The 11,280-nt window shown below is 41.9% G+C and overlaps 1 protein-coding gene across 2 annotated transcripts; it reads right to left on the reverse strand.

Annotated features, from left to right (window-relative positions):
• Positions 1-2,616: 2,616 nt before the first annotated feature.
• LOC106580431 (ubiquitin recognition factor in ER-associated degradation protein 1) lies at positions 2,617-11,280 on the reverse strand. Of its 2 annotated transcripts, none has more exons than XM_014161486.3 (12): positions 11,143-11,280; positions 10,625-10,757; positions 10,370-10,402; positions 10,126-10,247; positions 5,659-5,789; positions 5,487-5,559; positions 4,152-4,220; positions 3,970-4,038; positions 3,831-3,881; positions 3,604-3,692; positions 3,373-3,457; positions 2,617-3,215 (listed from the first exon to the last, which is right to left on the reverse strand). In XM_014161486.3, exons 1-12 carry the CDS (start codon positions 11,143-11,145, stop codon positions 3,144-3,146), a joined length of 930 nt encoding a protein of 309 aa, XP_014016961.1. In that variant the 5' UTR covers positions 11,146-11,280; the 3' UTR covers positions 2,617-3,143. The 2 variants fall into 2 exon arrangements, with proteins under 2 accessions (XP_014016961.1, XP_014016962.1); XM_014161487.3 differs by having other exon boundaries at positions 3,042-3,212.

The raw sequence follows: 11,280 nt of genomic DNA on the forward strand, positions 1-11,280 counted from the left end.
CATTTTTTTTTTTTTTTTTTGTACTGGCCCCCCGTGGGAATCGAACCCACAACCCTGGCGTTGCACACACCATGCTGGCGTTGCAAACACCATGCTCTACCAACTGAGCCACAGGGAAGATGTACTCGTACCCTTTTCCATACCATCCTGCTGTGGGGGAACCAGTGAAAATCTCTCCGGATACTCATCGACTCTGGGGCCGATGACAGTTTTTTGGACATTACCCTGGCGTCCGAGCTGGGCATCCCCACTCATTCCCTTTCCATTCCAATGGACGTTAGAGAGTGCTGGACGGCCGCTCTATAGCCCGGGTCACCCAACCAGGGCCTCAATGACCGCTACCCGCTACCACTCATCGCCTTGGCCTTCGAGACGCTAGATATCTGTCTCTCCTATTGTGTACCACTGTTAAATACTGTGGACAAATAAAAAACAGGGAAAATAAGTACTTAGAACTACCAATTATTATATATAAATATTAAAGAAAAGGGAAACACAACACTGGACTGAACCCCCTAATTGTCAAACTAATATTAATGTACAACAATATAGAAGATACATAACTAGAGGTTATGCAATATGGGTTTATATCCACTGCACGCTTCTTAGGTGTGTAATTGACATGACCAAAGAGCTATTGATATGTAAAAATATGAAAAATGTACGTTAAACCGCGTGATTTTACAGCACACAAACAAGAGTGTGCAATATGAAGGGTACATTCTGCACCATGTTTGAAGTCAGTAGGTCACATGACCAAGGAGCTATTGAAATTCTACATTTTGAAAAATTCATGTAAAATCGAGTGAGATGAAAATGGACAAACTAAAGGGTGTGCAATATAGAAGGGTAGTCAGTGGACATTCTGAACCTTGTTTGAGTCCAGTAGGTCATATGACCAATGAGCTATTGAAATTCCAAAATGTAAATAAATAATTTAAAATAATGCGAGATGTAAATCGACAGAAAAATAAATGTGTGCAATGTGTGTCTATGCCATCGGGCTAGCTAGAACCAGGTTTGAAAGTTTTAGGAGTAATGGTTAAATAGCTATTGGAATTTGAAAAATTTGATTTGTCACTATGTTGACGGTCCCTAACTGCTGTTGGTGGAGGTAAGGCTGAAACTGTCTTTACCTCGGTTCCAGTCAGGTGGTGTTTGTTTACAAGAGACCTGAGACTTGTTGTGAGTCACTCATACTGCTTACACATAGGATTCACGGTAGGTTGCCTGTAAAAACAATTGGGCAATATTTATATTTTTACCTCTTTCTTTTCGGGATTCGCCTTTTATGTGGCCATTGTTTTTGCCAGGAAGGAGCAAAAGACATTCAACGTTGACCCTGTTGTGCGACCGTTGTCACGGTAACTTGACAGTTGCATGTTCTAAGTTCCACATTTTAAATTCATACCTTCCACTACTTTCCTTTCTTCACATTCACAACAGTAAGTTAGCAGTTTGCCATAGCCTACTTGTCAATAATTACCTTGTATTTTCCTGTTATGGTGAATAAAAAGTTGGCTACTCAAAACATTGTCAGATAGCCTATGTTCTGGTAATTATATAAGTTAGCTGGACAAAAATCCAATAGTGTTTATGCAGGTCCTAAGAAACATTAGACTAATAGTGTATGTCGACACTAATGTTCCCTCAATTTTTTAATGTTTTTTTCATTTGCTGAGCGCAAACTTGAACGTCGCTATTATTTTTAATTTACTTAACGAGGCAAGTCAGTCAAGAAAATTCTTATTTACAATGACGGCCAAACTCCCCTAACCCGGACGACGCTGGGCCAACTGTGCGCCATGAGACTCCCGATCACGGCCAGTTGTGATACAGCCCGGGATCGAACCAGGGTCTGTAGTGACACCTCTAGCACTGAGATAAAGTGCCTTATACCGCTGCGCCACTTGTGAACCTACATTCCCCTGCCCTGATCACAGCAGGGGAAAATAAAATAAAGACGCACTTCCCCTCTGCTCTCAAAACAATGAGCTCTGTGTGGCAGGTAGAAAGTCACATTGACACAACGCTGATGGCAAAGCAACGTGAAGCTTATAGTAGAGCTGAAGTGTAACGCCTTATTCAAAACAACTGGGAAATCGGATATTTTGAGAAAAGTGGAAACTGGAAGGATAAAAAAAGGAAGGATAAAAAAAGCTCAGACTGGGAAAAATCGTCTTCAATAGTCATCCATTTATACTCAGGACTTTTAAATACTAGGTCGGTTGGTGGAAATAAAAGTACAGGCTTTGTTGCCGGCAATACCAGTCAGATACAAAGAAAAGTCATCAAAAAGTTTCTGTTTTTCAGTCATGTAAAATGTCTAATAATTTCTCTGTGTTGTTCTATCCTAGTCCATATTGTGAGACTGCCTCCATCCTCACCAACCAACCATGCAGCTCAAACTCATAAATCCCTAAATTATTCACATTTATATTCAAGTTGTTCTTGTATCCCTTTACTGTGCTTTATTCTTGACTCCGCACACTTATGAATTACAATATGTAGCTATTTCAATACCTACTGATACACTTTAACATTAGGCTCTATAAACCAATATAATGGAAGCATCATTCCACACACAAATTATTTTAAGACAAAAATAAACAGATCTATACAGAGTGCACTTTATTCAAAACACTGTACTTTAGTGTTGATAAATAAACAAAGGAAATAGCAATTATCTACCACTCATCACTCAAAGTTCGAGTCCAACAGGTTCCAATGTCAGAGGAGCGTTTCCAAATTAATTTGATACATATTCCAAGAAAAATTAAACCCACTCCAACATTAAAGTCATTCCGTTGAAAGGTAGAAAATTGTTTATGATATTTATCATATTGTAGTGAAAGGAAAGGGTTGCTGTCTTTGCATGGGCTCATACCAGCGACCCCGAACTCTAACCACAGTCCCAATAACATTCCATTTTATTGATGTGCTTTTAACATGCTTAGCATGGGCAAAACCATTACAATATGGTCAAAGGAAAGTAATGCCTTGATGATTCCTGCCAAGGGAAAGAAAAAAATGAACCCAGCTCTTTTCATGACCTGCCTTTTATTGGTTGCTTATGGTGGGTGTGTGAGTATGTATGTAGAGTCTGCAGTCAGTCAGTCTCTGCAGTTGAATACTGTAGTGCCTCAAAGCTTTCTGCCACCTTTCTTGCGTAGTGACTTTCCCTCGCCAGAAAAGGCGATGAATTCTGAATCCTCCTGAAAACATGCAACTAGCTTTAGCGTACATCATTCAAATCTGACACACAATTTGAACCATCTAAATACAGCTTTTATGCCTTCCTGGAATTTCAGTATTTGCAAGAAAGGGATGAAGCAGTTTATGACATTTTCCTTCTTTGACCATCATACTTACATCCTCTGTTGTTTTCCTGGGCAGAGGCCTGGAGTTTCTGATGAAGGTGATCCTGCCAACCTTGTACTCATAGTTAGGAATCCCTCTGTATTGGGACAGAGAGGGGTTAGATTAAGATCAGAGCTGATTTCATCATAGCATGTCACATGTAGATGTGATCTGCAAATACAAAAATGACCGGATATGGGGAATGGGCTCGGGGTTGTTTTTGGACTGGTAATAGCTCCCAACCTTTTAATGTCACTGGGATCGATGGGGACGGGGCTGGGCTCGATGCCTTTCTTTTTGCCATCCAGACGATTGCCTGAACCAGTGAAAGCCTATAGAGAGAAGTATTCATAGACTAATTAATGGATTGAATTGAGGACTGCATGAGCTTCGCATAAATGAAAGAGAACATGAACCATATGGGTATGAACTGAGGTAAGTATGGAAAAAATCCATAAGCATAAACTCACTCTGAATCTCATGTCCATGTCAGTCCAAGTGTTGGGGTCTCCTTCCTCCTCCTGTTGTGAGGAGTGATTAGAGTTCATCAAAACATAGAGCATAAACACTGAGACCGGATTAGAAATACTCAACATGTGTTGTTCTTACTGTGGGCTCCTCTGGTGCTTTGTAACACCTCTCTGGTTCTTTGTAACCCAGCGGCGCATCAAAGTCCACCTGAGAGACAACAACAGGTATGGCTGGGTGAGGTAGAGCTATTAGGTACCATAATCTAAGTTACAGTGTTGTGTCTCCACTTATGGTATGATAGATAGTACAGAAGATCTTACATTCATATCACATTCAATGATAGATACTGCCTTGTCTGGCTTAGTCTCCATCACTCGCAGTTCATAGATCTGAAATCAGTATAGAGAAAGATAACAGGTCAGGCACAACTGTATGCCACACACAGGCTGCCGGTGTCACATTAATTGGGGAGGACGGGTTCATATTAATGGTTGGAACGGAATAAATGGAATGTTATCGAACACAAACACATGGTTTCCATTCCAGCCATTATTATAAACCATCCTCCCCTCAGCAGCCTACTGTTATGTCACACCTTACATTTAGAAGCAAAATTCTGGTGACAAGTCAAATTCCATTACAGTTTTGCCTTGTAATACAGTCATCATACAGTATACAGCCAAATGATGGTAGACACCCCTTCAAATGAATGGATTTGGATATTTCAGCCACACCCATTGCTGACAGGTGTATAAAATCAAGCACACATCCATGCAATCTCCATAGACAAACACTGGCAGTAGAATTACCTTACTAAAGAGCTCAATGACTTCCAACGTGGTATCATCATAGGATGCCACCTTTCCAACAAGTCAGTTCATCAAATGTCTGCCCTGCTAGAGCTGCCCCGGTCAACTGTAAGTGCTGTTATTGTGAAGTGGAAATGTCTAGGAGCAACAACGACTCAAACGCGAAGTGGTAGGCCACACAAGTGACTGAAGTGCATAAAACTTGCCTGTTCTCGGTTGCAATACTCACTACTGAGTTCCAAACTGCCTCTGGAAGCAATGTCAGCACAAGAACTGTTCGTCGGGAGCTTCATGAAAGGGGTTTCGTGGCCGAGCAGCTGCACACAAGCCTATGATCACCATGCGCCATGCCAAGCGTTGGCTGGAGTGGAGTAAAGCTCACCGCCATTGGACTCTGGAAACACATTCTCTGGTGTGATGAATCTCACTTCACCATCTAGCAGTTCGACGGACGAATCTGGGTTTGTCGGATGCCAGGAGAACGCAACCTGGTCCATACAGAAATGGTTTGTCGAGATCAGTGTGGAAGAACTTGACTGGCCTGCTCAGAGCCCTGACCTCAACTCCATCGAACGCCTTTGGGATGAACTGGACCGCCGACTGTGAGCCAGGCCAAACCGTCCAACATCAGTGACCTCCCTCACTAATGCTCATGGCTGAATGGATGTCCCCGCAGCAATGTTCCAACATCTTGTGGAAAGCCTTCCCAGAAGAGTGGAGGCTGTTATAGCAGGAACGGCAGGACCAACTCCATATTAATGCCCATGATTTTGGAATGAGATGTTCGATGAGCAGGTTTCCACATACTTTTGGCTGTGTAGTGTACTAATAACTTTAAACAGTTACCTTTTCATTGTAGTTAATTGCGACAACATCTCCTGTAGTTAAGCAGGCAAAGTTTCTCAAGGCATTTTCCAACCTATGAGACAGTGAAGTGAAATGTGAGAATCATTTGTCTATTTTTAATGACACTTAAATGTGCAGAGGTGAGTAATTTAAGGTCTATAACTGTACATACACTGCTTTGGGGTTAGTGATATCCAGGAAGTCTGGGCTCTGTGGCTGGAACTTGGAGTATGTGGCCACCATGAGGTTCACACTCTCCACCTGGACCAGGCCCCCTTCCTCCAGCAGGAGATTCTGCATCATCTACAGGGGAAACACACAGACAACCATGTCACTACAGACAACATGCACACTAAAGTTCATGACCACAGAGAGGTGATGATTTCAGTTAATGATTTTAATCATTGCCACTGACACGGCCCGCTACCAACACCTGCGGGCTCTCCTTCACCGTGGCCAACGTGAGTAAAACATTTCAACGTGTTAACCCTGCCCAGACGGCATCCCTAGCCGCGTCCTCAGAGCATGCGTAGACCAGTTGGCTGGTGTGTTTACGGACATATTCAATCAATCCCTATCCCAGTCTGCTGTTCCCACATGCTTCAAGAGGGCCACCATTGTTCCTGTTACCAAGAAAGCTAACGTAACTGAGCTAAATGACTATTGTCCCGTAGCACTCACTTCTGTCATCATGAAGTGCTTTGAGAGACTAGTCAAGGATCATATCACCTCCACCCTACCTGACACCCTAGACCCACTCCAATTTGCTTACCAACCCAATAGGTCCACAGACGATGCAATCGCAATCACACTGCCCTAACCCATCTGGACAAGAGGAATACCTATGTAAGAATGCTGTTCATTGACTACAGCTCAGCATTTAACACCATAGTACCCTCCAAACTCGTCATTAAGCTCGAGACCCTGGGTCTCAACCCCGCCCTGCGCAACTGGGTCCTGGACTTTCTGACGGCCGCCCCCAGGTGGTGAGGGTAGGAAACAACATCTCCACCCCGCTGATCCTCAACACTGGGGCCCGCAAGGGTGCATTCTCAGCCCTCTCCTGTACTCCCTGTTCACCCACGACTGAGTGGCCATGCACGCCTCCAACTCAATCATCAAGTTTGCAGACGACACTACAGTGGTAGGCTTGAATACCAACAACGACGAGACGGCCTACAGGGAGGAGGTGAGGGCCCTCGGAGTGTGGTGTCAGGAAAATAACCTCTCACTCAACATAACAAAGGAGATGATCAGGAAACAGCAGAGGGAGCACCCCCCTATCCACATCGAAGGGACAGTAGTGGAGAAGGCGTACACAGTTCCTCGGCGTACACATCACGGACAAACTGAAATGGTCCACCCACACAGACAGCGTGGTGAAGAAGGCGCAACAGCGCCTCTTCAACCTCAGGAGGCTGAAGAAATTTGGCTTGTCACCGAAAACACTCAAACTTTTACAGATGCATAATCGAGAGCATCCTGTCAGGCTGTATCACCGCCTGGTACGGCAACTGCTCCGCCCACAATCGTAAGGCTCTCCAGAGGGTAGTGAGGTCTGCACAACGCATCACGGGGGCAAACTACCTGCCCTCCAGGACACCTACACCACCCGATGTCACAGGAAGGCCAAAAAGATCATCAAGGACAACAACCACCCGAGCCACTGCCTGTTCACCCTGCTATCATCCAGAAGGCAAGGTCAGTACAGGTGCATCAAAGCTGGAACCGAGAGACTGAAAAACAGCTTCTATCTCAAGGCCATCAGACTGTTAAACAGCCATCACTAACATGGAGTGGCTGCTGCCAACATACTGACTCAATCTCTAGCCACTTTAATAATTAAAAATTGGTAATAAAATGTATCACTAGTCACTTTAAACAATGCCACTTTATAATGTTCACATACATTACTCATTTCGTATGTAGATACTGTACTCTATACCACCTACTGCATCTTGCCTATGCCGCACGGCCTTCACTCATCCATATATTTTTATGTACATATTCTTATTCATTCATTCATTCCTTTACACTTGTGTGTGTATAAGGTAGTTGTGAAATTGTTAGATTACTTGTTAGATATTACTGCACGGTCAGAACTAGAAGCACAAGCATTTCGCTACATTCACATTAACATCTGCTAACCATGTGTATGTGACCAATAAAATTTGATTTTAAATGTTTTGACTGTTCGAGTACTCCAATATCTTTTTCGAAAATATTTTTTGAACAAGGCCTGCACTGGGAAAATATGGGAACAGTTCGCAACAATGCCTAATTAATCACAACCATTACAGATAACAAATCCTAATTGCCCCCATACACAGTGTACAAAACATTAGGAACACTTGCTCTTTCCATGACATAGACTGACCAGGTGAAAGCTATGATCTCTTATTGATGTCACTTGTTAAATCCACTTCAAATCAGTGTAGATGAAGGGGAGGAGACGGGTTAAAGAAGGATTTTTAAGCCTTGAGACAATTGAAACATGGATTGTGTACAGTATGCGTGCCATTCAGTGGGTGAATAGGCAATACAAAAGATTTAAGTGCCTTTGAACTGGGTATGGTAGAAGGTGCCGGGCGCACCGGTTTGAGTGTGTCAAGAACTGCAAAGCTGCTGGGTTTTTTACGCTCAACAGTTTCCTGTGTGTATCAAGAATGGTCCACCACCCAAAGGATATCCAGCCAACTTGACAACTATGGGAAGCATTGGAGTCAACATGGGCCAGCATCCCTGTGGAATGCTTTCGAAACCATGTAGAGTCCATGCCGTGCCAGGCATAGACTGACCAGGTGAAAGCTATGATCTCTTATTGATGTCACTTGTTAAATCCAACTTCAAATCAGTGTAGATGAAGGGGAGGAGACAGGTTAAAGAAGTATTTTAAGCCTTGAGACAATTGAGACATGGGTTGTGGATTGTGTATGGATTGGGTACAGTATGCCGTCGTTGTAAATAAGAATTTGTTCATAAAATGACTTGCCTAGTTAAATAAAAGGTTCAATAAAATAAAAAATGCTCAGAAGAATTGAGGCTGTTCAGAGGGTAAAAGGGGATGCAACTCAATATTAGGCAATGCCATTTTAAGAAGAATTTATTGAAACCGAAATATCAACTGGTTATATTATATCATGAAATGCAATCTTTAAAAATGTCAGTAACCTTAGCAGTGGCGCTTGTTTGTAGAAGCCGATGGCTGTGCACTGGCATAGCTTTGTTTTGTTAATTTAGCAGACAAGATACGCTTAATTCCCGAGCCCTTAACACGGTATAGTAAAAAACATGATGTAATATAAACAGAATAAAACAAAATATTTTTTCCAAGTGAAAAAAAAGTTGCCAGTACTAAATCACGCATCTGGAACATAGCCATTACACATAATTTAATTCTGTCTCGACCCCAAGAAGTACCAAAAGAGTGTCTGTTCAGAAAAGCAGAGAGAGTCCAGAGAGACGAGGCTTATTCAGGGTCCCAGCCCCAGAGACACATGACCAGCTGATAGATATAGGAATTCAACCGCTACAAGCACCGTTTTTCTGTGCATCATTGGCTGCAAGTGACAAAAAAGTGATCACTACACAAAAGTGATCACTATATAGTTAAAGTAAGAGCTCTACCTTAGAACAACATAGCTATCTACAGCTAACTTTTGTCAATGCAATAGGCCATGCAGCTACTTGTTTGATTTTTTGGTTTCTTTATTATCCCAGTATTAATCATTACCCTCTTCATTGACTTATAGGTTAGTGTTGCACAAGTCCAACAGGCTCACATTTGTAAGCTACATTTAATAATATATTCAGTTGATCATAGTGACAATTGTAGCCTTGATCATTTATACCGTTTTTTTTCCACTTGACAATGAAATAACAGATAACGCCCATTTTATGTGGCGCATGCAAATGTGTTACATAATGCATTATGACAGTCTCAGATATTAAAACCCTATTTTCCGTTTATTTAAGGTCACTGTTACAACTACTTCTGGTACAAAGTAACAGATACCTAAGAGGCCCTTTGGAAAGAATTAGTACATGTCTTCAAGGTAATCAGCCCAGAGCAATACCAAAATTTAGGGAGAAGAATTGTATTATTTTTTGTTGTGCCCCTCAAATGCACATGTACAAATGGAACACTAGAGTCAAAGCAAATGAACGTTGTCTCCAAGACATTTCGTTTTTTTAGGGGTAAGGGTGACAAAATGTGCCTGTTCAGGCAGCCACAAAGCACATTCCACTAAATACAGTATTTGAAAAAAAAAAGAAAAAAAAGAAGTGATCTCTGGATAAAGATGGAGTTTTAAAGTAGTCCATTAGAGTACTCATGCCCATCTCTAACTTTAATGCACGTGACATAACATACACTGTTCCCAATTTAAAGCATCTTTGTTGAGGTGTTCTCACTTTATTTAGACAGAAAGGAAAGCAGAGGGGGAGACAGGTAAGAAGGGAGAAAAAGTGGGAAGGGTGGGGATCAAACCCTGGTCTCTGGTGGGGAATCTTATATATGTGACTTGTGCTGGGGAGTGTTACCACTTCACCACAGCTCTGCAGTTAAAGCATCCTTTGATAGAAATATGGCACAATATTAATAAAAAAATAAGTGTTGAAATAAAACAACCCTGCTCACCCAGTGTGGCAGGTAGCAAATCCCCTCATCTGCTACAAACTCCAGGACACCACAGTGTGTCATTCTGTCGGAGTTCTTGTTGGTAAGTTTGAACAACATGGGGTAGGTGATGTTAAGTCTGCCTTTGGGGGAAAAGAGTGAAGGGTAAGAAGAAGTCATCTGTTGGGTATAAAACTCAGGTTCTGAAAAATTGCATATGTAGATCATCAGAGTTTACATCTGGATAAAGTAGGAGTATACTTACTTAGTTGGTCAAGTGCAGATGGCGGCATTATAACTATAATGAGAAAACAGAGCAATATGAGCACTGAAAAACACTTAGAGCAGGATAAGGCAGAATCAATTGACAGTAGGATGACAGTAACTGCAATCTCTACAGTCACTTGTGTATAGGGCACTGGGGCAAAGCTTAGGTGTCAAACTCCATACATTCCTGCTATAGTTATGATATATTTGAATGTTTGCAATTTATAGAATTGCAATCATATAGATTAATTACTTTTTCCTCCTTTCTCCACATCAGACCGGTCGTTGGGACCCGCCAGCATGGACACAGAGTAACAGCGGTATTGAGTGGAGAAGCGGTTTTGGAAAGTCCGTGGCATCGGGTGGTCAAACATGTTGAAGGAAAACTGTGGCATATATTTTGAAAAACAAAAAGTAGTTAGGTCAGGTGAAAATAAGCTATTTTTAGACAGTTGGTTAGACATTACCCTGTTAAATTTCAAATCCAACTTTTACTTCAAACATCATCATCATCATACCAACTAGTTAGCCTACTTCATGTAAAACTAGCTGACAAGTGACACCATTTAACTGTTTAAAGCTGTACGATTCACAAGTAGTTGCTGAGCAAGGTCGATATTAATTTTGTCAGAATGATGGTGCATATTTCCTTTGAGTTGAATGGCTAACTATTTCCTACTACCAAGATAACAGTTAACGGCTAGCTAGTGAACTGGTTATGTTATCATTTTTCATAAGCAACAGTCAAACCCAATGTTGTCGAGTACTTACCATGATGAAAATTAGCACTCCAAACTTTGTATATCAAAATGTATAGAATAAAGCTATACTAAATAGCGTATTTATTCTCCGACAAACTGCCTGCTGAGACTCCAATGTTGTCTTCCGCTTAGCCGCAACGAAAGCAGG

Source organism: Salmo salar, chromosome 20, assembly GCF_965601325.2.
Source record: "Salmo salar chromosome 20, fSalSal1, whole genome shotgun sequence".
Lineage (NCBI taxonomy): Eukaryota > Metazoa > Chordata > Actinopteri > Salmoniformes > Salmonidae > Salmo > Salmo salar.

Bases quoted from the DNA above. Each gene is read 5' to 3' on its own strand.
- LOC106580431 (XM_014161486.3), bottom strand. The intron at 10,403-10,624 runs GTAATTAATCTA...TTCTCATTATAG, and splicing joins TGTGGAGAAAGGAGGAAAAA to TTATAATGCCGCCATCTGCA. The intron at 3,693-3,830 runs GTGAGTTTATGC...TTCTCTCTATAG, and splicing joins ACATGGACATGAGATTCAGA to GCTTTCACTGGTTCAGGCAA.